This window comes from Poecile atricapillus, chromosome 7 (genome assembly GCF_030490865.1).
Source record: "Poecile atricapillus isolate bPoeAtr1 chromosome 7, bPoeAtr1.hap1, whole genome shotgun sequence".
Lineage (NCBI taxonomy): Eukaryota > Metazoa > Chordata > Aves > Passeriformes > Paridae > Poecile > Poecile atricapillus.
The window spans coordinates 8,280,852-8,307,883 of record NC_081255.1 but is presented as its reverse complement, the minus strand read 5'-3'; the positions used below and the strand labels follow the sequence as shown (position 1 = coordinate 8,307,883).

At 50.6% G+C, this 27,032-nt stretch overlaps 1 protein-coding gene across 8 annotated transcripts; it reads left to right on the top strand.

Moving 5' to 3' along the window:
• The first annotated feature begins 789 nt into the window (after positions 1-789).
• On the top strand, positions 790-26,424 carry RGS8 (regulator of G protein signaling 8). 8 transcript variants are annotated; one of them, XM_058842343.1, is made up of 7 exons: positions 791-1,515; positions 8,784-8,842; positions 10,290-10,828; positions 12,593-12,694; positions 13,598-13,662; positions 22,123-22,289; positions 24,531-26,424. In XM_058842343.1, the coding sequence occupies exons 3-7, from the start codon at positions 10,803-10,805 to the stop codon at positions 24,711-24,713; spliced, it is 543 nt and encodes a 180-aa protein (XP_058698326.1). In that variant the 5' UTR covers positions 791-1,515; positions 8,784-8,842; positions 10,290-10,802; the 3' UTR covers positions 24,714-26,424. The 8 variants fall into 8 exon arrangements, with proteins under 8 accessions (XP_058698331.1, XP_058698326.1, XP_058698328.1 ...); XM_058842344.1 differs by lacking the exon at positions 791-1,515 and adding an exon at positions 8,251-8,267; XM_058842348.1 differs by lacking the exon at positions 10,290-10,828 and having other exon boundaries at positions 790-1,515.
• The last annotated feature ends 608 nt before the right edge of the window (positions 26,425-27,032 follow it).

The window sequence follows — 27,032 nt, the reverse complement described above, 5'->3', positions numbered from 1 at the left end:
CATCAGGCTTCACAGCCAGGACGAGCTGCTAATTTCAGTCGTGGCACTGTCCCAGCCGCCCCGCTTGGAAAAACGCTTGGGTTTTGTTTGTGCACAAGGGAGTCGTGTTTTGCGGGTGCCCCATCCACCACGGGGGACGTCTCTGTGAGCAGAGGGCCAGCACTAATGCCATCCTGTGTGGCTGGGAATGAATTCACCCTTTATTCCACGTTCTCCATCCCTGCTGGGCCCGGAGGAGATGCTGCCATTTGCAGCTCCACACACCCCGGTGCCTCTAATCCCGGACAAAACCCGGTCCGTGGAGCAGCAAACACAACAAGACCTCTATTCTTAGCCTGGAAAGCCTCAAAGCTGGTTCTTTGGGGTGTGGGGCGATGAATATGCAGTTGCTGGAGCTCTCACAAAGCTCTGAGCTGGGAGCAGACGCTCCTCTCCCATTGGATCTGTAGCCTTCGCTGCAGCTTTTCACAGTTACATAAATATGGCCTATTTTCCCCTCACAAATTAACATCTCTCTCGCTAAGTTTAGGCTTTTTGCATGCAATACAAAACAAACCTGCTTTTTCAAACGCAGCTGGAAATCCTGGGTCACCCGGGGAGAGGCTGTTCCTGCCCCTATAAAGCTGGGGGGCACCTTCACAGTGGTGACAGAGAGTGGCACTGACAATGTCCCCTTGCAAGTCCAGGACACCACACTGCAAATCATCCAATTGCCCTTTTATTTTTTTCCCCCCTGGGAGAGTCAGATCCCAGCCTACAAGGCTGCCAGAGGGTCTGTCCTCCTGGAGACTGGAAGTTTGGCTTGGGGCACAGAGCAGAGAGCTCCTCACTCCCCACAAGACACAGATGTAGGGATTATTTTCCCCAAAGATGGTTCTTTCCCACCCTCCCCGATGGCTCTGCAGTGAATCTGCATTAAAAACAGCCCTACAGAGAATGGATGTCACTTGGAAATCTCCCAGCCCTGGGGGGTAGGAAAGCTGTGCATCCTCAGAGACTCCTGGCAGCTTTATTAGTGATTTAAGTAATACAGATGCAGAGAGCTGCAAGACAGATGCCCACACCCCCCCTTTGTAGTGATGTTGCTTCTGATTTTAGCATCCTAAAGGGATCCAGCTCCCCAGCACCAGTGGGATCTCTCTGGGATGGAGAAACAATCATGATCTTGACATGGCATCAAACCTCAGCTTCCCACTCCTCTTGTGATGGGAATGAGGATGGGATACCTGAGCTCTGAAGTGATCATCCCTTGAGCTTTGGATGTGCTGCTCCAGGCAGAGTCCATCCATAGCTACAGATCCACAGCGAGACCTTTCCTTCTGCGGGGCTGATGGAATGCTGGGACTCGAGATACATTCTGACAGCTCCTGGCAGGGGTGACCTGTGAGGGGGAGGTTTCCTGGAGCTGGGTGCCAACATCCTGAGGCCAGTGGAGCGGGCAGGCAGGCAGGGCACTGGATTTTGGCTCGGTAGGACCGATCCTATCCTCTGCTGTGGGAATGTTCATCATATTAGGTGAGTCTTGAAGGTGTGTGACTGCACACAGGCACCCAGAGATGGGGATGGGGCCTGGTGTGCTCCCAGGTTAACTGCTGGGGAGGGTATTGACTTGGAAATTCTGCACTTGTAATTCCATGCATCACCCATTGATTTCTACTAACAGCAGCCCTGTGGCTAGAGACCCATGTGTCTGCAAACACCAGCAGAAAACCTTGGAGTAAAATAGGTGACTGAAGGTTTTGGGGAGGGTAGAAGACCTCAAGCATCAGACTTGACTTTCATTTTAATCCTTCTGACCAAACTGAGCTCCCCCAGGCGAGACCCAGACCCTCTGAGTGGCAAAGCACCGGAGCAGAGGAGGGGAAGAGATCTGGGAGCTTTCAAAAAAGGCATCAAAGAGGTTCAAAGCTCTCACTTCCTTCCAGAGGATCTCACACTTCTAAGCATATGATGTTTTAGAGAAATAAAATCTGTGGAGTGAGGAGTTGATGCCCCTTTGGGAAGGATTCTGGCTGGATCTCTGGTTCCCACCGTTTTGGGTCTGTCACTGCAGCAGTGTCAGGGACTGCAGGCGGCTCTGCCAGCAGCTTCCTGACAGCATCCGAAGGGGAGGTGTCATGGCTGGAGTGTCTTTCCACCCCCTCAAACAGCCCTGCCAGCCCTTCGGATCTGTATCAGCACGACCCAGATAATGGGGATGAGAGGGGGAGGCTGAGCTTTACGCAGTGCTGGTGCTCTGGGGACGTGCAGCCCTGGCTCAGGCCAGTCCCGGCCATCCCTCGGTGTCCCTGGGGAGCACCGGCCTCGGGGATTTTGTTCTGTTCAAAGGAAGAGAGGAGTCACCACGAAAAGCTGAACTATCACTGCAATCCCTTCCTGCCCTCTAGCACAGCTACCCCAGCCAGGTACCAGCAAACAAAGACCAGGCAGTCCTTTCCTCGCTGCCGTGGCACATGAGGCCCTAAATGGAGGAGATTCTCTCTGCTGTCCCTTTCCCCCCGTGCCCGCGGTCAGCAGCGGGTGCTGGCGAGTCCTGGCAGCAGCCAGCCCGCGGCAATTAACGAGAGCAAGTCAGGCAGTGCCATCCTCTGCAAGCCTCTGTCTGCTCTCTGTGTGTGTGCATCTGCCAGAGCTCTCCCTTCTCCCCCTTCCCTCTCTTTCCTAACCCCCCTCCTTCCTTCCTTCCTTCCTTCCTTCTTTGCTCCAGCTCTTGCTCTTTGCGCAGGAGATGCGGGGCTGGGGAGCCGGTGGCACGGTGCTGCTGCTCTTGAGATAACCGGGGATGCACCGGGACCCCGCAGCTCCCCAAGCAGCCATGTCCATCCAGCACCAAAAGCCACCTGGCTGCAGCACAGGTAAGAGCCAGGAGGGCCTTGGAGGGTGATGAAAGGCCCCATGGTCCTTCCCTTGGCTGCATCCCTGGCGGAGGAGGGATTTTTGATTTGCTCCTGCCCCAGTTTCCTGCGGGGAAGGAGGACTCTGCAGGCGAAGCGGGAGGGGAAGGGTGCTGCTGCCACCCCTATTAATGCCACTGCAGTGCTGCTCCCCGTGCTTTAAATCTTCCCGTGGCATCCTGTGAATGGTCAAAGGGACGCAGGCACGGTTTGTGATTAATTAGCAGGCGGGGAAGGAGCAGCGTTTCTTCGGCTCAGCCCAGCCCTGGCTGGGCTCTGGGGTGATCTCCGTTGCAATGGGATTAGCGCCGGGCCTTTGATGCTGAGAGAAAACATCAGCCTGCACCTCTGAGATCTTCACCATCTTGGCATCTTCCCCCCCACCCCGCTTTGCTGTTGTGGCTTTAAAATGGTGGATTGTGTTTGCTTTGACTATTTGGGTGTCTGTGACATTGTGAGTGAGGGCTGGGGCTGAGCTGGTTAAAAACGAGACTAATTGGAGCGAAAAGAGACTGCATTGGGGGCGAGGGAGCTGTGCTGAGCCGAGGCTGGAGCGAAAACTTGCAGATGGCAGAGGCATGTGCACTCTTTGGGGGAAGAACCAGCTAAACTGGGGGTTTGATTGTCCCCCCTGCCGTGACTGTGGGGCTGCTGTAACACCCCCACAGCGGTGAGGGTCAGCTCCTTGCTCTGCCATGGGTGATGGAAATGAACCGGTTATTTGGCACAGCTGACAGCTACAAGGGGCCTGTTGTGCTGGCATCTTCTCTCCCTGTGGTTGATCCCATGGCTCTGCCCCATCCCAGTGGATTGCTGTCCAATTCCCCCATCTGGGGAGCCCGTGGGTTACAATGAACGGGCTGAGCTTCCTCTGTCCTGCTCTGCTGCCCTTCTCTTGTCCCTGCAGCCCCCAGAGCAGCACTGGGATAAGCCTGGCCTGTCTCCCTGCGCCACTTCCAGGAGGGAACATTGGGGACACTGCCCAGCTGGGCTTTGGCAGAGCTCAGGGAACATCCCTCTCCAGCCTGGCAGGACACGGACATTGCTGGCAGCCCTCTCCCAAGGAGAAGACATTTTCATGAAAGAACCACCGTCTGCTGGAGGAAGAGGATGAGAGCTCATCTGGCTCACCTCATTTATATTTTAGCTCAGGCTACAGCAGCAGCCTCCAGAGGTAGATGAAAGAGAAAATCCCAGCCCACCCTTGTGGCTAGCTCGGTTTGTATTCCACCCTGCAAATACCCACTGAGTGTTTAAAGCTGAGGACCTGCTCAGGTGTTTTGCTGTGATCTCCCCGTGGCACGGTTGTGCATCCCTGAGCAGTAAATGGTCCCAGGAAATCCTTACTGGGAGACCTGGGTGCCCTGCAGGCCCCATCTTTGGGATAAGGGCGATAAGAGCAGAGCAGAAGCAGACCTTGTCCATCATAAATGGCTTTGGGGCCGCAACCCCGAGGTCTGGGGCTGTTTTTTAACACTGAATAAACAGCTCACAGAATGCAGGGTTGATCTCCCAGCAGAAAATTAACCCTGTCTGTCAGCAAGCCTCGCTCCCTGACCTGTGCTGAGCATCGGATCTCGATCAAACCCTGCGAGGGACGGGGAATCCGTGGCAGGGGATGATAGCAGAGCTCTGCCAAGCCGGGGTGGATCCGTCCCAGCTTCCCAGCCACGCACAGAGCTGCCTTCCAGCCGCTGCCATATTGACAGCAGCAGCGATGCTGAAAGCTGGGAGGGCTCCAAGGCTGCACAGAGCAGCTCTGTGTCAGCTCCAATCCTTTCTGCCTCCCTGCTCCACACTCACAGCATCCTCCCTCCATCCCTCCCTCCCTCCCTCCCCAGCTCCTTCCCACCGAGCTGCTCCTGGGCCCGGCAGCGCGTTTCCTCGGAGAACAATTATGAAATTGCAATAAAGTGCTTTAAAAGGGAAATTCTTCCCTTTGATTCCCACCTGCCCTTCTCAGCCTGCAGCTCCCTGCTCTGCTTTTGCTGTTGGTTTTGTGTCCTACCTGCCCGGAGGAATTCGGGAGGGAGCAGGGAGCATCTGCTCTGCTGCAGCAGCCTCCGAGCCCAGGAGCCACAGGCATGGCCAGGAGCCACTTTTGTCATTGACACAGGGGACAATTTAAACAGCCACCGTGCTCCTGAGCTGAGCCACAGGCACATCTGCAGATCTCATTTCATGCCATGTTTTTATTTTTGGACGTATTCTTTCATTTTCAAGGGGAGTTTGACTCCGTGGGTGTCTCCCATCTCCTGCCCTGATGTGGAGAACAATTTGAGGTTTAAGATGAATAGATAAATCAACTCCTTAAAAACATTCTGAGCTTCATCTGTGGGTATTTCCTGATGCTACTTGAGATTTTTATTTTTATTTTTTTAGAAGGGGGTTCAGTTTGCAGAACTAAGATAAGTGTGTGGTTTGTTTTGTAGTTTAGCAAGTGATCTACACCAATCATAATTCCTTCCTTCCAAGGCAGTCACCTTGTGCTGGACCAAGTGTGCTTTCAGACAAGACAGCAGGGCAGCCTGGCACAGTGAGCAGAGTTACAAGTAATTTCCTTCCAGGTTTAATTGCAAACGGTGGTGGTGGAGAACAGCAATCTCTGGAGAGCAATTAATTAATTACTAATCTGAATTCCCTTGGGGTTGGGCCTGTATCGGTGCCACTCTGGATTCTGGATAAATTTTGAGTGGCAAAAATGACATTTTATTCCTTTCAGGAGTCCAGCAAAAGCCCAAAGCCCCCCTGGGTTACAACAGTGTGGCTGCAGGTTTGTGGCTGAGCCCAAGGCAGGCTTTGCAGCTCACCTGAATTCCCAGAGCCAGGACTCCTGTGGGAAGCACAGCCTCCTGTGATTGGCATTTTGCAGCCACAGAACCTGCACAAAATGGTTTGGATTGGAAAGAACCTTAAAACTCATCGAGTTCCAAGCTCCTGGCACCTTCCTGTGGTTGCTGAGCATCCTCTGGAAGGTTCTCAGAGGCAGCAGGGTCTGATGAAAACACACCAGGGAGTGACTTCACCGATGGGGATGAAGCTGCTCAGCACCACAGCGAAGTGAAGAAGTGCTTTCCTTGGCAGGAGGGAAAATCCTCTTGGACAAACAGGTTGTGAAAGCTTGAACGAGGCCCTCAGAGCATGGCACCAGCCAGGAGAGAGGCTGCCAAAGACACAAGAAAAATCTCCAAGTAAAAAACAACAGGAGCTGGTGGAGCTTTTTTATCTGGATGAGTTTTTTTGGATAAAAGCCATCTGAGTAATGATCGATGGTCAAGACACCTGGAATAGGCAAGGAGGCATTGAAGACAAAAAAGGACCCAGGAGAGGGAAATTCACGTGTAGGGAAGAGGCTGGCAGATTCCCTCCTGCCCTTCCACAGTGACAGCCAACTCTCCCAACACTGCACGTGTCCACTGCTTGTGTGTTGGCTGCTGCCACGTTAGGAGGAAATTGCTTTAGAGTCATTTTTGGAGAGATTTAAATTTTTGGATGAGATTCAAGCCTAATATCAAAATGAGTTATTTTATTAAAAGCATTTAAATAAAAACTGAAGAGTGGTCAGAAGCAGGAGGGCTGTTTTAGAAGGAATTTGCTATAAACCTACTGCACAGAAGCTTTCTAAAATATTACCCTGCAAAAACCCCGTAATTCTCTTTATCTGCAATTTAATTACATTGCCTGTAGTGCCTGTGTCAGAGCAGTTCACTTATTCTTGTTCTCTATTAACTCACACCTGCCCCAGGAAACTAGAAGGAAAAATCGTTGGCATCCAGAGCCATTTGTGTTATGGAGGATCTCACTGAACTCACCAAAAGGGTCTAATGAGGTACTGGAAAAATAGGAATTGGGGGTCTCCTACTGGCTGTGAGGTGGCAATATCTAAAGCTGGTGTAAAAGCAGAGGGAGAAGTGGGAGGGCTCCCATGATCCAGGGATTTGTCCCATCCAGTGTTTGTGGACCAGAGTTTGATCTGTTTGGGACTGCAGTAAAGTCCCAGAGGATCTGAATAAAGGAGCAGAATCATCCAGAGCTGTGTGGATTGAACATTTTAGTGACCTCCTCCAGCCCACAGCGCGTGTGTGAGCGAGAGCTGAGGGATGTCCTGGGACTGGGATGAAAACCTTGTCACTTGTGACCCCCTGCAGTGCCCAGAGGGAACCTGGGGGCATGGAAATAATACATTAAACCAAAAATGACAAGTTACAAGTTAAATTTGGCTCGGGTTTTGGGGCAAGGGCTGCAGCTGACTGTTATTTAACTTGGACAAACCAGCCTGTGGTGACAGAGGATGAACCTCAACCTTTGCCTGTGGTTTAGAGGAGATTTTGCTGGCCACGGCATTTTTGCACTGCTTGTCTTCTGATAACTGGAGATGTGATTAATCCCAGCCAGGCTGACCTGGGCTTTGCCAGGGGAGGATGAGAACAAGGCAAACATTTCCATGCCACGCCAGGCTGGGAAGGAGGGGGTCCAAGCTGCAGGAGAGCCGGGGTCTTTGCTGCAGTGCTGCTAATCCCTGTGTTTTTCTAGGAGGTTTGCAGGGCTCTGCCTCCCCCCAGGGATGGTGTCTGGTGATAATGTGCTATCTCCAGGCATGTTTCCTGCTCATAGCACCAGGATGCCAGGGCCAGCAGCGTTTTAGCAGAGAGGAAGGTGACTACAAGTTTCCAGGGAAAAGGCAATGACTTGTTAAACTGCAGAGGACTTTTTTGATTATTACAATTGATTTTTTGTTTGTTTGTTTGTTTGTTTTAGTCAATCAGTTTTGTCAGGATCAAAAAAGTGATGGAGATCCCCCAGCCTGAGCTCTCAGTGAGCTTGTGACCCTCATCAGTGCCCGTGTTGTCACTGCTGGCTGTGCTGGGGGGCTGTGGGTGCCATGGGTGAGGTTTTTACCGTCACTGTGGTGCCCTGGGCATCCCGAACATATTCTTTGGATCATGGAGGTGGGTGCAGGAGAAAAAAAGGGGGATTGGAGCCCACACATTGAGCTGAGGGCACCGAGGCAGCTTGCAGGGAGGCACAACCCCAGACAGGGTCTGCCACACCGCTGGGTGGATTCTGGCCGTGCCCAGCAATAAGATCCTCCTTTGCTTTGTGCCAAAACCTCCCTCGGCCCTGCTGACACCGGGGCTCTTCGATGAAACTCTCCCATCCCTCCTGTGTGTGGCAACCCCTGGAGACGATCTGAGAGCAGCAGCCTTCCCCAAAGCTCCGGGGAGCCTCTGAGAGCGAGGCGGGCGGGTGCTTTATTGGCAGGCATCCCCCCCTCCCCGCCCTCAGATGCTCCCCGGCAGCCTTTGGCATCCTCCGCCCGTGCGCCGCGGTCCCCCGTGCCCCCGGGGGGAGAAGCTGGGCTTCTGCTGCCAGGTGGGTGAGGCGGGGATGCTCTGGGATGCTCTGGGATGCGCTGGGATGCGCTGGGATGCGCTGGGATGCTCTGGGATGCTCTGAGATGCGCTGAGATGCGCTGGGATGCACTGGGATGCACTGGGATGAGCTGGGATGCTCTGGGATGCACTGGGATGCACTGGGATGCTCTGGGATGCTCTGGGATGCACTGGGATGCTCTGGGATGAGCTGGGATGCTCTGGGAACGCGCTGGGATGCTCTGGGATGCGCTGGGATGCGCTGGGATGCTCTGGGAATGCGCTGGGATGCTCTGGGAATGCGCTGGGATGCGCTGGGCTCCTGAGCAGAGCCGGCGCTGAGCGCTCGGAGCCGGCTGCGCAGCCAGGCTGGGGCTGATGCCAGAGAGGCTCTGAGCTGCTGCTGCTGCCGCTGCCGCTGCCCGGGGAGAGCTGGGGAGGGGAGGGGAGCCGAGGTGTGACTGTCACCCCGAGCAGGGGGCTGTCTCTGAAGGAGCCCGCTCTGCTCCCTCCCCAGAGCCTCTCTGACCGCGCTGTCGGCACAGAAACACCGGCAGGGAGGACGGGTCAAAGGCAGTGAGTATCTTTTTCTCGGTGTCTGTCTGTCTGCAGTGCCTCTGTGCTCGGCTTTCTCTGCGTGTGAATGGATGGTTTTAATCTCGTGAAGCCCCTGAGAGATCTCATGGTTTGCTGTTCCCTTTATTTGTTCTCTTGGTTTTTAACCTTTGTGCTGCTGTTTTTCTCGGGTATTGGGATGGCTTCTTTATCTTTGCTCAGGTGGTTTGATAACCTGAACGTCCTAATCACACCCCTCCCTTGCTGTCTCTCAAGGAGAAACCCCCAAAACACATCCATGACGAGGCTGGTAATTCTCCTTGAGAGGGTTCCTTCCACAGGAGGGGGAGGCAGGATGAAGGACGGAGCAGAGGAGGCAAAACCCCTCTCCAAGACCTTTATTGCAATTTACCAGCCACCAGAGATCACATTTTAAAGTCACGACTGCCTGGATTTATTTGCAAACAGAGGGAACATCCGTGGCTATGGCAGCCGTGGGATGGCTGGTCCCAGCACCCCTGGAGTCGGACAGACTTTGGCATCTCAGGGAAGTTGGGTGCTGCTCAGAGGAGCAGGTGGTTGCTGTGGGGGCTGAGTGGGTGGGAGTGGGGGCGAGCAGAAGGCTCTCTCATAACAGCCCCCCAAAATTCAGGCTGCTGGAGGAGACTGCAGGGGAGAGGGCAGATGGCTCCGCTTCCAGCTCGGAGCAGTGGTGGGAAGGAGAAGCAGGAGCTGCTGGACTCTAGGAAGTCATGTGCTGCGGCCCCACATGAGGGTGAGGCTGTTAATGAGGAAATTTAAAGGGGTTTAAGGAATTACAGGGATTGATTTCAGTCAGAGCACAGCGAAGCAGCCGGTCGGGGTGAGGATTAAGGAAATGCACTCACTGGCAATGCGGCGCAATCCCGCTTCCATTAATTTAGTGGGGAAGAGGCTTTGTGCGTTTTTAATGTAATCAGGTTTTAAGAGGGATGTTGCATTGGGCAGCCCAAGCTCAGGGTCTCCCCAGCCCCAGCAGAGCAGGGTCCTGACTCCTTGCACTCCCTCTCAGCTCTCATCAGCTCCTTGGGCTCCTCCTCGGTTGTTCCCAGTGACAACATGACATGGAGGGTACCTGGAGCTTGGCAAATCAGAAACCTCTGCTCGTTGTAGAGCCCTGTTCTCTGTCCCCTGGCTCTCCTGGATCTCACCTTCACTCTCTGTTGCTGTGAGAGTTGTCAACCAGCTGCTCCCTGGCAAGGCTCACGAGGACCCTGCCATCTCCTTCCCTCCTTCCCTCCTTCCCTCCTTCCCTCCTTCCCTCCTCTTTTTCATCCTGTGCATCTCCTCGGTGCCTCCCCATAGCTCCCACCACCCCAAACGAGCCCTTGCTTGTTTGGAGTTATTTTTGTGTGGGTGCTTGAGCCTGTGCAGGTGAGAGGAGCGGCGCCTGCAGATGTGTGAAGTCCTCCTGTTGTTCTGTTTGCAGTGCCAGCTTTTCCATGATGCCTGGCCAGTCACATCAGCCATGACCTGGAGGGACAGGCACAAGAGGTAGTTTGGTCTTCTTAGCGAGCTCAGCCCGGAGCTCATCCCCCTGAGGAGAGACCTCTGGATGTGTTGAAGGATGAGTGGGATAATTCCAACTCCTGCTGCTCCCTGGTGAGCTGGGACACCAAACTCGAACCGCTTTAGACCTGAAGTTGGACTTTACCTGCAGTCCTGCTCTTGGAAGGAAATGCTGTCTCTCCTCTCTGACCACCCCTCAACTCTCAACGTCTTCCACTGAACAGTTGACTTTCCACGCTACGAGGCAAGGATCAAATGGGTTGAGGACAACTGACCCTTCTTGGCTTTGGCAAAGAGGATTCTTTGGTGCATTTTTAAGTGCCAGGACATGAAACAGTAAATCCCTTCTTCCTGCGCTCCTGCCTCCTGCAAGCCAGCCCCGACTGCGGTCCAAGCCAGCCAGTTAAAGGGTTAACCATAGCTGGATGCCTGAATGGCTGCCTTACTGATCCCACGGAGGTAACTGGAAAGACACAGTGCATCCCTCACCCCTGCCCATCCTGTCGCTGTCTACCTCATCCAGCAAGTCCCTCTGCTCACTGCAGGGTCCCCTCTTCCCTCCTGCCCTTCCCTTGCCTCTCCACCTCCTGCAAAATTTCTTTTCTCCCTCTCTCTCTCTCTCCTGTGTCCTGTCTTGGAAGCCCTGGTTGAGAGAAATGTGTTCCATGAGGAGCAGCTCCCCAGCCGCTCTCATTCCCTGCTGCCCTCCCTGGATCTCAGGCATCACGGGGGAGCCTGAGCAGCGCTGCCAGAGCAGGGAGTGGAAAGGTGGGGGGTAGGAGGCATCTGGACAGGTACCAGCAGGACCCTGTAGCGGGCTTGGTGTCCCCTGGAGCACATCTGGGAACGTGGCACTCCCTGTGCTCTCACCTGGAGCTTGTGGAGCATCCCGGGCCCACGGCTGTGGGGCCGTAGTTGGAGGCTGTGCAACAATTCCTGTGACTGAGGAGTTCCTGGCTTTTGTGCCTGTTAAACGCTGTGAGCTGCCTGTGCTGCACCAGGGAGACACTCGGTGCATTTAATTAACATTTAATTTGCTTTAAGATTACATTAAAATGTGCAATAATAGAAGCTCTCCGAAGGGCGGGAGGAGAAGGGGGAAACAGGCGCTCTACAGATTGGCTCAGGCACTGGTGCTGAAGTGTTCTGCAAGAATTACAGATGGAAGGGGGGAAAAAATGCTGTACTTCTGCAGCCACAGAAAGTCTTCGGCATCTGTTTGGCAGCAGGGCTTGGAGAAGGGCTTTCAGCAGCTCCAAAGTAGGTCCAGCAGCTGAGAAGTGGAGAGTGGGTCGCTAAATGCTCCTCCCATGGTCTGGAGGAGAGAATGGCCCAGTTGGACATCCAGGGAATCTCAGAGAGGAGATTCCCCAGGGCTGGAGAGGCAGATCACAGAGCCTGTGCCAAGGCATGAAGCAGCCCCTGGATGTTTTTGGGGAGAGGGTGATGCCAGTCCCGTGCCATGAATGTGTGTGCTCCATTCCCCTGTGCCTCGGTGTCCCTGCCCATCCCGGGTTATGTAATGAAGGATGCTGCGGCTGCTGTCCCGGGAAGGGGCTGGCCAAGGACACCAGGGCCTGGCACAGGACAGAAGGCTCTGGGGCTGGGCTGAAATTTAGAGGAAAAAAAGCAATAAAGCCATTTTCTGCCTGGGTAAGCGTGTCAGGAAACAGGCAGTTTGATCCTGCTTATGTAATCCTGAGTCTAAAGAGGCCGCTTGGGATCGATCCTGGCTGGGAACTCACGGTGCTGCAGCACAGCCTCACCTTGCAGGTGCCTTACTACCCCTGTCCTTCCTCCAGCCCTCTCCTGCCCTCCACCTCTGGTATTTGTGTTTCTGGTGCTGCTGGACTGATTTCTTGTGCTGCTGCCCATTGCTCTCCTCCCACACCCGACCAGAGCAGGACTTTCCAAGGAACCATCCCAAAGCGCAGCAGCCTTTCAAAGCCTTTCTGCCAGCCAAGGCAGCTGAATGCTTGGTGTGAGTGAGCTTTCAGCTGCTCTGCTGCTGTGTTCACCCTTAACACCTGCCTGGAGATGTCTCAGGATCCCTCTCACTCAGGAGGGAACCAAGGACACAGATCTGCAACAGAGCCACTGAGGTTTTTGTTTTGTTTTGATTTGGGTTTGTTCTTTTTCTTTTGCCAAGCTGGCTAGACTTATAATCATCCTCTTCTTTGGTTTTCCCCTGCTAACACCCCTGCTTCCCCACCTCGACCACAGGAACAGAGGGATGAGGACTCGCCTGGGCTGCCTGTCTCACAAATCAGACTCATATAATGATTTCACAGCTATTCTTCCGGACAAGCCCAACCGGGCTTTGAAGTGAGTATAGCTGCAGCATCCCACCCCAACCTCACTCCTGCCCTTCCCCTCCCCACCCACCACCCTTCCCTCCGGTATTGTCTTCATTTTGTTGTACTTTGTACGAGCTGTGGCCACTTCCACGAGGAAAACAGAGCGGCACTGAGCCAGCAGGAGCAGCCTCAGGAAATACCTGGATCTCTGACACCAGCTCTGCCGTGAGACAGGACATGCTCACAGTCCCCACTGCTGCGTGTGGGACATGTCTGCACCTAGCTGGGGATGTAATTTACACCTCTGTCATCACAAATCAAAGCCTGAGCAGTTGGCTTGGTGTAAGTGGTGACCAGAAAGTTCAGATCATCTTCAGCTCAGCCTCGTATTTAACACTGCCAAAATTCGGGTGATGGTTTGCACAATGCTTGAGGGAGATGCTTCAAACCCTCCAGAGTCCTGATTTGAGAGGTGTGGGATGGGACTCATCTGATCACGAGTCCCTGCTTGCACCTGAGCTAAGATCTGTCCTTCCCCAGAAAGGCGAGAGAAACAAACATTTCTGCAGGGCTGAGTTTCATTTCGCCTGACTTTTGGCTTTTACAATGTAAATGTCTGCATCTGAGCTTGTTCCCTGGGCCTCTGCTTAGAGACAATGAGGAAAAATTGGTCCCTTTTTTGGGTACAATTCATCTGCCTTATTTTACCTGTCCGCCTGGGGATGTGAGATGAGCAGAGATGAGTCCCTGCAGGTCCCTTGGTATCTCCTCACTGATTCTAAAGGAAGCCCAGGGTTACTTGGCTCAGTTCTACTCTCTAGAGCTCCAAAATCAGGTGAGGATAATTCCAGCCTTCCTTGGTGTCCTCATCAAACAGCTCCAGAGGGCGTGAGCAGGGCTGTCCATAACTTGTCCCTTCCTTTCCTTACAGAAGACTGTCAACAGAAGAAGCGACGAGATGGGCAGAATCTTTTGATGTCCTTTTGTCCCATAAATGTGAGTAGAGATCAAATTCTACCTTTTTTTCCACTCCTCTGTCCTTAACCCCTGTCCAGGGGCATGGTCCCTCAGAGCTGCTCACTCCCCAGCAGTCACCATCCTTTACACGCAGGAAAAAAAAAGAGTTTTGTGTGTTCCCTTCACGTCTTTGCTCCTGACCACAAGGAAAACCCTAAAGCCATCAGCCCAAGGTGCTGCCTTTTCCAGCTCAGTGCCCTTGACCAGCTTGCCCTGTCCCAGAGGAATCACCTGTGGTCCCCCTGAGCAGAGCCTGACTTGCAATTATCACAGCAAACCCCAAAATTTCACATCCAGAGACCTTATGCCAACCTATAATCAGCACCTCCCCACTCTGTTCAATCCTAGAAGTTCTGTTCAGCAAATATTGCTCTGCTTCACCAGCGTTTTCACACTGAGAAATTATAAACAATGCAAAGTTCCCAGTATGGGTTCATTCAGGGGCTTCTACTGGAGAATAAAACCCAAACGAGTCGAGGCTGGGGAAAAGTCAACGTGGGTGCTGAGCTGTTTTATGGCAATAAGGAGATGTCTGGTTTGCTTAAAGACTCAGGTTTTCCTCACATTTCAAAATGTAAGTGTAGAATTATATTATTAAGCAAAGGGTAATTTTGCTGGGTTTCTACTGAGATGACAGCAGTTTTGGCAGGGAATTAAGTGACAACTTTAAACAGGCTGGCTGACCAAGGCAGGAAAATCAGGATGTAATTTTAGCAGCAGTATCTAGTTGAGATCATTGCTCTTGCAGCCAATAGGGGAAAAAAATATATGGTTTAGCTGGGTATGGCTAAAAAGGAACATTTCTTTTGTGGAAATTCAGAGCAAGAAGGGGAAAATGCACCAAGGAGATTACAGGGGGATGGAGAGAGGGGAGGGCAAGATATTCAGATCCCTGTTATCATCCAGAACTCAAACCCATTTCTTCCTCATTGGTCTAAAAGTAGAAATTTTCTTTATTAGACTGCAGAAGAATCTCTTGGATTACAAACCCCAGTGAATTTACCCACCTATGTCCTGATGTCATACAAATTCTTCTCTCTTCAGCTGGCTACTGCAAAAATGCTAAATCAAACCTTAGTTCAATTATTTCGTCCAGCAGCCTCCACAAGGGTGTCTGGTTTTATTAATAAATTAGCCTTAGCGAGTGATAAATGAATTATCAAGATCTTTCCCATCTCTTAGAATGGAAAGTAATTCTGATAACTCTCTGGCACTAATGAAAAATATTCAGTTTCTAATGAAAAATATTCAGTTCCTAATAGCAACAGAAGGTGATCTTTAAAATTTAAATTAATCTTTTTTTATCGGCAGTCACGGTGACATTGCCTGGTGATTGGTGACAAAAAAAAAATTTGTTGTTTAATAAACTGCTTTCTAAAGGAATATTTTATAACTGCTCTGCACCTGAAGTTTCTGGAATTGCCAGCCTGGCAGTCAAGGGTTATAATGATGCAAATACAAAAAGTTCTTTTGAGACAGAATTGTTATTTTAGTTACACTGGTTTAAAGGAGAGAGGAGCACGTACTCATAGAATTAATTCTATTGTACGAGTTGCATTTTTGCTGTTAGGGATGTGCTGATGTTAGACAGGCAAGGGAGCCTTATGCCTTAACTGGCCAAAATCTGGGAGTAAATAAAGCTGTGCCTGGCCTGCTGGCATCTGTCTGTAGGGAAGCTGCCAGCAAAAATTCTGCTTTTAGTGCCAAGAGCAGGACAGAAATGTCCCAGTCGAATTTCCCTGTGGCTGCTCAGGTGAACAGCATTAGCCAGGGAAAATCAGAATTCATGCCTGAGGGCGTGGGCTTGGGGAGAATTCTGACAGCATCATCAGGTAGAGCACTTCTGCTTGACACTTGTCTTCACTAGATGGACAGTTCATTTATTTTGGAAAGGGGATTGTGACTTTGGGGGGTTGTTCTGCTGCAGTCAGATGGTTTTGGTCCCTTCCAGCCAAGCTGTTCTCCAGGGAAAATAAACCCCAAAGTGCTGGAGCGGGATTCAGGAACTGGGTGGAGCAGCTGAGAGCAGAGCAGGCCTTTGTGGGCAATATTTCAAGGGGTTGGACAAGTGGCAAAATTGCTCCAAGGAACAAGAATGTGGATCAGAGCACCCTGAGAGGATCTCCAAAGTGCCCAGCTGAGCAGGCTGCCCTCGTGCACAGAGGAGGCTCAGAGGGCTCCAGCACTTCCAAGTGAAATGGGAAAACCACTTCTTCCCCTCCCTATTTTCGTGAGTCTCCAAAAGGTTTCTAGATGGAAGTGAGCTGAGGAGGTGTCATGGGTCCCACAGATTCCATGGGGAGCCTCATTGTGCTGGGCTGGCTGGGGATTTGAGCCACCTGCTCTGGTGGGAACTGTCTCTGCCCATGGCACAGGGGTTGGAATGAGATGATTTTTAAGGTCCCTCCCAGCCCAAACCATTCTATGATCACCTTTACCTGTCTCGTTAAGGACTTTTGGGTTTGGGTTCTTTTTCCCTTTGAACTGAAGGTTGATGAGAGGGAGGCAGTTTTCTCTTGTTCAGTCTCAGTTGTTTATTTTTTTCTTATCAGCATTACAAGGTACAAGGAGCTACGTGCACTGAGATAGAAAAGGGGTAAAATGGCTAACAAAGATCTTCTTCAAGGTCTTTTATATGTCCATTTACCCAATTAACAGATGCCAACTATATTATTTTTCTTAGTGACCCAATGACCCAACACCTGTGTGCTGCACTATGATATTTTTTACCCAATCACTTACTACCACCCAAAAACCTCTAGGAGAAGAACATGAAGAAGAAAGAAGAAGGACAAGAGACAACACCCTAAATCCTCCATCTTGTCTCCTGTTCTCTAAACTACTTTTTCACCCAGTGATTTAAGAAACTTTCTAATCTACACACTTACACTTTTCCTATCTAACTTTACCATTTGTTTTCATGTATCACCATGAAAACATGCTCATGAATTTCATATTATATGAAATTCAGTGTTTCTTTGAATCCTAGAACTAAGTGTTAGAAACAAGGGCACACACTCTGTATCTCAGACTCCAACATTTACCTTCAAGTGTGATGGCCCTGGGGACCTCCCCCGATCTCCCCTCACCTTTCTGATGAATGAATGACTGTGCAGGTCATGTTTGATGAGAGGAGGACTGAAATCCCTTGGGATTTGAAACAACTTTGTTTATGAGTGACCCTCTGCATAGAGTGGTCTGGTTTGGATTAATTCCCTGAGCCATTCAAAGGATAATTTGACTTGACTGTTAACAAGAGAGTGTGAGTAGGAAATGCAGGAGGGCTCTCCCCACCTGGCTTTTGTGCTGGCCCTGGGACCCAATTCCCTCATCCCTCCTGGAATGAGCAGTGCTGAGCAGCAGGATTCAGCAGCTCTGGATGGATAGGTCAGTGCAATGGTATCCTAATTGTTTTTGCTAATGGGTGAAGCAAATCAGCTCAGAAACCCCTGGGGTCAGGCAGACAATCCCTATTTTACATCAGGAGCCCTGTCTGAGCTCACTGCCAGACACGTTCCCTGGGGTCAGGGCTTCTGAGCAAGCAACAGGAGAGGGGAGCCTGATGCTGCTCTTGTCAGGGAATTGAGAGAGTAAGAGGCAGATTGTGTGCAGCCTTCCCCTGGGTGCCCAGGGAGAAAAAACAGCGTTTTTAACACGCTGGGTTTTGGCATCTTTTCCCATTTTGTGCTGGGGAAGCGAGCTCAGCACAGCCCCCAGAGCATGAGTGCATGCCTGTGAGTAACTGAGGAGTAATCCCCTCGCTGTGCCCGTGCCCAGGAGGCACAGGCTGGCCAGCCAGACGAGGATTTCTTTTGACAGGCTGCTGGAGGGAAATACAAGCAGCAGCATGTCACATTCTGTGTCCCTCACGGGGCTGGACACATGGCTTTTCCTTCATCCAGCACCCAGCAGGACAGTCTGTCCTCAACCCTTGGGCACTTCTCAACAAAGCACCCAGCACCAAAACCCTTCCTGCTGAATTCCCACTTTTATCTCAAGGGTGATTTTTCTCGAGATTTTTTGTGATCTCTGTGCTCTTCCGCCCAAACTTTATTGTTGTTCTCCTCCTTCTGTTGTCTACACATTCCTTCGCTTCCTACACAGCACAGGAATATCCCAACCTACTCCCAGCTCTTTCTAAGCCAGAACAGCATTAGCATTGTGCTGGTGACAGGCAGCTGAGATTAAAGGAAGCACAGCTCAGCAGCAGTGAGAGCACCTTCATGTTCTGTGCAGAGCTATTTTGACCTTGTCCCTCCAGCCCTGGACCCAGCCCGTTCCACAGAGCCAATCCATCCATCCACCAGCCATGGGGACTCCACCTTTACTCCCTGCATGAAGCCTGCTTGCTGAGGGGGTGAAACACATGCATTAAATAAATGATTGTTGGTTGCTTTCTTGCTCAGGCTTGGTTATCAAACTGCCTGAATGATTCAGGCCACTAATCTGGGCTCTTCCTCATGCTGATGAAGCTTAGTTAAGATCTGCCTTGTGCTTTCTGCTCCCCACTTCAGTCTCTTCTTGCTGGAAAGGATCCACTTGCCATCTCCTGAACGGGATTTTGGGAGTCCCTGTGCTCACATGGTTGTTGAACTGCCTGGCACTGCCCACTCATAAAACACAAATCCCTGTCATTGCCTAACTCACAGGTGACCTGCAGGATGCTGAGTAACATCTGAGCACTTGCACAATCCCTCCTGCACGTTCCTCAGTCAGTCTGAATGGAGAGCAGGGCATTTTGAAGTTTATATTTACCCTGCCAAAGTAAAATAGCAAATGTCTGCTGCTTCTCCCTCAGACTGAGCTCAGTGTTCAGTAAAGAGCTCTGCTCCTTTGCCTTCAATTTATCTGCTCCATCAGCATCCATTTCCTCCTTTGGCTTCAAGCAAAGGACTCTTGAGTCAAATTCCTGAGTAACTGTCCAGCAGCTGTCCTGTTGTACACCAGCACATCTTGTCCTCCTGAGTGGAGGGCTTTTGGGCCCCAGGTTAGGGATTACCTAGTGCTGCTGCCTCTGCAGACTTCTAATCCTGCTGTTAATTTCTGTGCTTTCTCTGCAAAGCATCCCTTTGGAATTGCAGGCTGGGAGATTTCAGGAGGTGAAATCTTCCTGCTCGTATCATGCTGAACTCCAGTGGTGGCTGGCCTGGGAAAAAAAGACATCCAGTTGGGTGGGATGAGCTTAGAAACGCTCATCATTCATGAGTGACCATTCCTTGAAAGCCTCCATGTGCTGTGAAGGAGGGGAGGAGGTTGAATATCAATATCCAGGTCAGATTCCAGCTCAGGTGGTGGCAGTTCCCACGCCTGATTGTCCTCCTGCCCTTTCCATCAGACTTGTCATTGTTCCATGACAAACTTTTGGCAGTGATTCCCCAAACCTGGCCAGCAGGCACAGCTGGAAAGGCTGGCAGGCACTCAAGGGCTAAAGATGAAAACTCTGGAAATCCAGGCAGTCAGGGATGACCTCTCCTGCATCCAAAGTGTCCTGTGCAAGGTTCAGCCTCAGCACTTGCAGCTCCTCGAAGGCTGTGAGGACTGCATGACAGGAGGGTATAAAAAAAGCAGAGAACAGCCAGACACTATTATTTATCCCTTCACTGTCTAAACTTATTTCAGGATAAAAAAGAGCTGATTGACATTAGAGCAGGAGGCAGAGCTCATGGAAACCTCCTGGTCCCAGGGGAACCTGCTGCAGCTGCTCTCTGGGGCAGGGCTGTAGCAAACACCTTTCTCTCTTTGTCACTCATGACATTCCCTTCTTTTAGCAGATATTATATTTTTTCAGGCATTATATTTTTCAGGTATTTTATTTTTCAGGTATTATATTTTCTGGGTGTTATATTTTCCAGATATTGTATTTCTCAGGTATTTTATTCCTCAGGCAGCATATTTTTTCAGATATAATATTTTTTTCAGGTATTTTATTTTTCAGGTATTTCAAATTTTTTCAGGTATCATATTTTTTCGGATATTATATTCTGCATCAACCACCTTTTGCAGATGTGGCACTTTCGTGCAACACTGCTATTCCTGCAAAGGATCCTCTGTCAGTGCTGTGGCTCTGGGGTTGTTGTAGAGGAAAAGGGAGAAAAAAAAATAGATCAGGGCAGAATCAGGGGAGCAAGACCTCAGCAGGGACACAACAGAGACATGGCAATGTGCTTGGGTGTTGGAATATTTCATGTCAAGCATCCTAGGAGCTGATGATTTATAAAATGATATAGATCTTGAGGAACTGGAACTTTCTCCCTGATTTATTTCCTTCTTTCTGAGAGCTGTCAGCCTGCAAAGACTCCTTGCCCTGTTCTCCAGTCCTTCCCTTGCTCTCACACAGGCCCTGGGAATTTTAGAGGCGCTAAGGGGGACGCAGGTTTTGGAAAATGTTTCTGTGTCCCAGATTTCAGCAAGGGCAGCAGCTCTACAACCTTCACCACATTTATCTACCCACGGAGATGCTCAAAGCAGCCACGGGCAGGGTAATCCTGGCAGGTGCCCTGCTCCTTTGGCAATCTGCTCTGCAGGCTCCTCCAGGGCTGAATATTACTGTCACAATATTGCCCCAGGCTTGGACCCACAATTTGCAGTGTTACTTGGACAAGAGGCCCGGTTCTGTCTATCCTAGCAGCACAAAAACCCCGATCTCCTCCTAAAATTGCTTGAATGGAGAAGTGTCAGGACGAGCTGGAATAATGCAGCTATTTCTGGGGCTGACAGCAGGAGGGAGCATGGCTGAGATGGGATGGATCCATTTTTATTGCTGATAGCAGACTGCTGATGGAGCAGTCAGTGCAAAAAAAACAAAACCCTAATGAAGGAGCTTTGAGGAGCACAGAGCAGAGAGGTTTAGCCTCTAATTTGGGCTTGTCTGCCCTAATATCTCTTCTGCCTTTCCCTCTGAGGATCTTGGCAGTCAGACATCTCCTCTGACTGACACACAGACAGAAATAGGATTGTTTGTTGCTGTTCAATACCCAGGGCCACTGCTTAGGGCTCGAGGCTTCAGCAGGAGCTGGAAAATATCTCCATGTCCTAAGTTATTACCAGAAACAGGGAAGCAGGAGGAAGTTTAGGACATGCAAGGGAGATGCAGGGCAGTGTTACATTGCTATAGATCTGTAGCACACATGGCATAAAGATATATACAGCAAATAGATAGCATATAAATAGCAAATCTATTATATATAGCATATATATATGTGTATACATGCATATCTATATATAGCTATATATATATATCTATATACAGATATATCTATATCCATATATATCTATATACAGATAGCATATACAGCATATAAACTGGAACTGGAGAAAATGTTAGGGTTGTCCACAGGGATCTGGACAGGCCTCAGAAATGAGCCCGGGGAAGTCTCATGAGTTTTAATAAGACCAAGTGCAAAGTGCTGCACCTGGATTACCCCAAATATCAATCCAGGCTGGGGGGTGAACAGATCAAGAGCAGCAGAAGGACTGGAGGATGCTGGTGGATGAGAGGCTGGACATGCCCTGTCCTTGCTCTCTTCATCCTTCCCAGGAGTCTGACCTCATCAGGCTCGTCCCAAATTCCATCAATATTTTTAGACAGTTGCTTGGAAGTAGCCAGTGCTGACTCAAGAGCTTTTCTGTCATGAACTACAAAAACCTGCACCCTATTGCAAAAGACCAGGAAGAGTTAAAAACACATTACTGGGAAAAAAAGGGAAAAAAAAAAAAAGAGAGAGAGAGAAGCTAAATTTATCCCGAGGAGAAAGGGTATGTGTGAAACCTTCAGCTACTTCAACGCCGCTGGTGTCGCTCAGGGAAAAGAAATAAAAAACAATGGCTGTGTCCATAAATAGGCCCAGGCAGGGCTTTAAGAGGACACAGATTGCCTAATAAATCTTTCCATATTTCTAATCTGCCCCAGCTGACTCAGATTGCGTTACTGAAATGTCACAATTGCTGAGCATTAGCGAGTGATAAGCACACTTTTACCACTGACTAGACAAGCCGTAATTAGGCCGAGTCCTTTCCCTCTCCCCTCTATTGGAGCTGTAACAGACTCTCCCAGAGCTTTCCTCTGTTTAAATAAGAACTAAAAATGGCACAAGGCAATAAAGCAAAATGACAGAAAACATAGGCCTCAAGTCCACAGCAGCCGTGTTTTATTAAAGGTTTTTTTTAGCGACACAAAGTGTTGCATTAACACGAGCTGAAGCTTGATAATTCCATGAGTAACGTTCCAAAGGGTGAGGGTCCCAGCCCTTTTAGCTGGAAAACACTTTGGAAAAGTCACATCAGGTGATGTTTGGCTGGGTGGGCAGCTCAGTAAATCAGTAAATTACGGGCGCGTGCCGGGATTGCGGAATTTGGGAGAAAAATCAAGCGGCCTTTGGTAGGCGGGGGTGGATGGAAGGATGTCCGTGAAAGCAGCAGCTCCCCGTGTCTCTCCTGCAGATGGGCTGGCAGCTTTCCGTGCTTTCCTGAAGACAGAGTTCAGCGAGGAGAACCTGGAGTTCTGGCTGGCCTGCGAGGACTTCAAGAAGACGCGCTCGGCGGCCAAGCTGGCCTCCAAGGCCCAGCGCATCTTCGAGGAGTTCATCGACGTGCAGGCCCCTCGGGAGGTGGGTATGGAGCACCCCTCACATACAGACCCCTCAGGAGGTGGGTATGGAGCACCCCTCACGTACAGACCCCTCGGGAGGTGGGTATGGAGCACCCCTCACATACAGGCCCCTCGGGAGGTGGGTATGGAGCACCCCTCACGTGCAGGCTCCTTGGGAGGTGGGTATGGAGCACCCCTCACGTGCAGGCCCCTCGGGAGGTGGGTATGGAGCACCCCTCACGTACAGACCCCTCGGGAGGTGGGTATGGAGCACCCCTCACGTACAGACCCCTCGGGAGGTGGGTATGGAGCACCCCTCACGTGCAGGCCCCTCGGGAGGTGGGTATGGAGCACCCCTCACGTGCAGGCTCCTCGGGAGGTGGGTATGGAGCACCCCTCACATACAGACCCCTCGGGAGGTGGGTATGGAGCACCCCTCACATACAGACCCCTCGGGAGGTGGGTATGGAGCACCCCTCACGTGCAGGCTCCTCGGGAGGTGGGTATGGAGCACTCCTCATGTACAGACCCCTCGGGAGGTGGGTATGGAGCACCCCTCACGTGCAGGCTCCTCGGGAGGTGGGTATGGAGCACCCCTCACGTACAGACCCCTCAGGAGGTGGGTATGGAGCACCCCTCAGCACCCCACTGGGTGCTCTCCCTCTCCCTTCCCCTCTCAGGGAGTGGCTGAGGAAGGTGGCAGTGTCACCCCTCAGTCACAGCCTGCCGTGACTCATGGCTGCTGAGGGCAAGGGCTTTGGTGACATTAAATTAGTCACAGCCAGGGGGTTCACTGGCAACCTCAGCCTACATTTCCTAACCTCACCCAGCTCTCCCCAGGAGCAATTTCACCCTGCTGCTCTCATTTACTATCAACCCTCAAGCGGGCTGTTGGGCTCTTTCCTCGCAGGACACTTTGCACAGGACCAACCCACCCACAAGGAACTTATTGGCTCCCAAAGGAGGAGAGTTTCTCTGCTGAGTAATTCCCCCCTCACCCAGACCTCCAGAGAGGTGCTGAACAAAAAAATGAACTCTGAGCTGAACAAAAAAAAAAATCAGTCTCAACAACCCTGAGCCTGGCATTTTTAAATCCTTTAAATCGCTTATTTAATATAAATATTGGATATTAATTTTAAAATTAATATTTTAATTCATATTTTATATTTAAAATATTTATTTAAATATATAAAATTTAAATCACTTGACAGGCTGATGGTGCTGTCAGATCCTGCACTGGGTTACTGCAATCGTACTGCACCCAGCCCATCCTGCTCCACCTCATGGGTGCCTGTCAGGGAACCCAAAATGGGCTCATTTCACTCCCTGTCCCAGCTGGGAAAGTCACTGGGAAGGACCCAGATTCACACCGAGGTCCGTGGGTGTTTCTCACTGTAATTCAGGAAGCCAGATGAGATTTTAAGGACTGGAAGGCTGATTTTTGATAGGAAATGGGAATGCAGGTGGGATGGAGTCTTTCCTAAAATTTGGTCCTGTGGTGAAGTTTCCTTAGCGCTGTTACGTAATTTTGGCATGCTTAGAATATAAAATTCTTAAGCAAATGCACAGAGCTAATCCATAGTGCCGACATCCACGCTGAGGCAGACAGCTTTTACTTTCCAGGCTCCTTCAAGTTTGGACACTGAGTTAATAACAACAAATAACATCTTTCCAGCCATTTTTTTTCTTCCAGACAATAACCCTAAAAAATGCTGATTGCTCTGCTAGGGAAGGAAAGCAGGAAAACTCCATTTGCAAACAAGTGGCAGTCATAACATTTTAGGGTGGTTTATTTTTTTTCAAGCCTGTCCTCCAGATATTGTAACGTGAAGCTGCTATGGGAAAAATCAAACTAATTATTTTAGATCAACAGAGTTTAGAAACATTTAATAAGAATGCACTGATGGTTTAAACCCAGTTTATTCACCCCTCTGTTGGGCATGTGGTGAAGAAAAGGGAGCAGGAGAGAGGTTAGGCTGAGTCAGCAGTTTTAGGTGATGCGCTCCCTAAGAGTCTGAATAAAATTAATTTGATTCCAGAAGTGCTCAGATCACTATAAATCCAGCTTTTCCAGCCTTGGGGCAGGACTCACATCCCTGGATCACTAAAATCCCCAGAGCTGTGGGGGCTGTTCAGGCATGGCCAAGGGTAGGACCTTGGTTCTGCTGCTGTTTCTCCATTCCCATGGAGAGGGAATGTGACATTTGGAGGAGGCCAGCTGGACACTCAGTGCCAAACTCTCTTCTGCTGCTTTCCCCAGGTGAACATAGACTTCCAGACTCGGGAGCTGACGAGAAGAAATGTGCAGGAGCCCTCCCTCTCTTGCTTTGACCAAGCTCAGGGGAAGGTGCACAGCCTGATGGAGAAAGACTCGTACCCCAGGTTCCTGAGATCCAAAATTTACACAGACCTGCTGTCTCAGACCCAGAGGAGGCTCAGCTAGAGCAGCCATGGGGCCCTCAGAAACCACAACAGCCAAAACCCATGTCTAAATGTGAAACTTTCTTGGTGTTAAAAGCAGTGGGAACGGGAAAAGAGGGAGAAGGGGCAGAGGAAGCTTCCAGAGAGTGATCCAGATGTGGTATTAAGACTCTTTGGCTTTCTGTGCTTTTGGTTTATTTTTGGTTAGCAGTAGCACCTCGCAGTCGTTGCCTCTCTCTAACACAAACCCAGAACCCTCTTGAGTCATCTGTGGGCAAGGCAGGTTTCCTTTAAAATTGCTGGGTTGGTTTGTGTGTAAATAACACCTTTCCATCCTCCCACACATCTCCCTGTCTCTCACCTCTCCTTTGTGCTCGGAAGGGCCCCAAGGGCAGTTCTGACACTTGTGCAGCCACATCCAGCCCACCTCTCCCAGGGGTCTGGACCCAGAGGCCAAGGGGAGGGAGAGAGGAGACAAAAGCACAGGATTTATTCCCTTTCCTGGAGTGGAAACCATCAGCAAACTCAGCTCACCTCCCCATTATGTTTGCACACCTCATGACGTGGCTGCCACCCTGTCACTGACCCTTTTCCTTCAGGGATGGAGACTCGGAGTATTCTCCACAGGACTGTGTGAGGAGCTGAGTTTTCCTCATCAGGAAAGTCATCCCAAAAGCTCTCACTAGGCCTGGGCAGTCAAGTCTTCTAATGTGAATGATTGTTTTTCATGGCTATTATTTATTTGTGCGGTATTTCAGTCTCAGGGCCCCAGTCGTCATTCAGACTCTGTTGTGCTGGGCACTGGACCAAATCCTTGCACAAAGGGGCTCCTGGTGGCTCCTCAGGAAAGACCTGGAAAGAGTGGAGAGAAGCAATGTCCCCTCTGCCCCTTGCTGAGGTGTAAGAAAAGCACAGCAGATGGCATTTTTCACTTGGTGCACGGCAAGGTGAAAAATCACATTTTTCTTATTTGATTACTGATTACTGACTGTTCCTACTCACTGCCAGTCCACTGTGGGTTCAGAACTCCCCAAGACACACACCCTGCTGCAGGGTGCTTGCTTCCAGTGGGACACAGAGAGCATGGAGTGAGCAGGATGGGTGTCTGGGTGTGCAGTGGGGTGTGAGGTGCTCCTTGGCCCTATTCCCATAGCCTGGATGGTCACTGCAGGAGAAGGCTCTGTGCAGATGTCAGGGGTGTAGCACCTCCTCTGTGCTGGGCAATAATTCCTACCATCTGATGGCCCCATTTCCATGGCACTGCTGCTCCAGCTTGGCAGATTCTTGCAATATTTTTGAGGGGAGAAGCAGACAGCCTGTCTGTGGATTTGAGCCGACAGAGCAGAGGTCTGTTTTCTTAATTTAATGAAGGCCTGGAAAGTGACCCTATGGATCTTTTCCTTCTCTCAGTCATCCCCAGACCAGAGGCTGTCAAACTCTGCTCCAGCCAAGGGTGGTGGGTGGGTTTGATACATCAGAAAGCTGCTGATAAAGACTTTGTGTAACATGGTGTAAATGAAATAGAATGAACTCTAAAGCCAAGCACAGTGTATTTGGAACAAGATAAAAAAAAAAAAAAAAGTCTGGCTGGATATTAAAAATCACTGTCTATTAATTAAGTAGGAGACAGCTTTTTGAGGCTTTTTGCAAGGATGATGTGCAGGGCAGTAGGACAAATAGGTTTAGGATCAAGACAGAGGTGGTAACCACGCTGGGTTTATTCTGGAGGTGTGTTCCTGTGGTTTCCAAGACACTGAAGTCTAAATACAGTGCAAATGCAAACTTTATGTTCAGCAGGGAACCTGCCTCTTTCGGTACCTGCTTGGTCAGCAGCAGAACCCTCTTTGGAAGGCAAATCCCATCTCCAGTTAAATTTCCGTGAGGAATGGCCAGGAAGAGCTGCAGTGACCCAGAATTCCTGGCTGTTCTCTGCCCCTGCAAGGACCCCTGAGGACACTGTTGAGGCACAGGAGGCTCCTCATGGGACACAAGGGACAAAAAGGTCTGCCCGTGGCAGTTTGACACAAATTTTTGCCTCTTGCTCGAAAGTGAGAGAGGCGAGAGACCCCTGGAAGATGCTCCAGACTTGCCATGATTTCTCCAAGGGCACCAGGTCATGCAGGAGCTCAGTGTCCCAGAGCTTTATGGCAAGCCAGGCACAGTGGGACAGGTCTGGGGAACCTGTGCAAGGAATGGGTCACCAAAAACTGATGCCTTGGAGTGGCTGCCAAGACCACAGGCTAGACAGAGTTAAGAGGATAAAGGAGTTATTTATTAAAGGCCTCCAACAGGTGCACCTTGGGCAGTGCAAAAGCCTCACAGAGGCTACACCCAGCATGGA

What these genes read in the sequence shown, in the direction of transcription:
- RGS8 (XM_058842341.1), top strand. Translation starts at nt 8,181, where the DNA reads ATGCTCCCCGGCAGCCTTTGGCATCCTCCGCCCGTGCGCCGCGGTCCC. An exon ending in AAGCCCAACCGGGCTTTGAA is followed by an intron (nt 12,695 to 13,597) that starts GTGAGTATAGCT and finishes CTTTCCTTACAG; the next exon opens with AAGACTGTCAACAGAAGAAG. An exon ending in ACGTGCAGGCCCCTCGGGAG is followed by an intron (nt 22,290 to 24,530) that starts GTGGGTATGGAG and finishes TGCTTTCCCCAG; the next exon opens with GTGAACATAGACTTCCAGAC.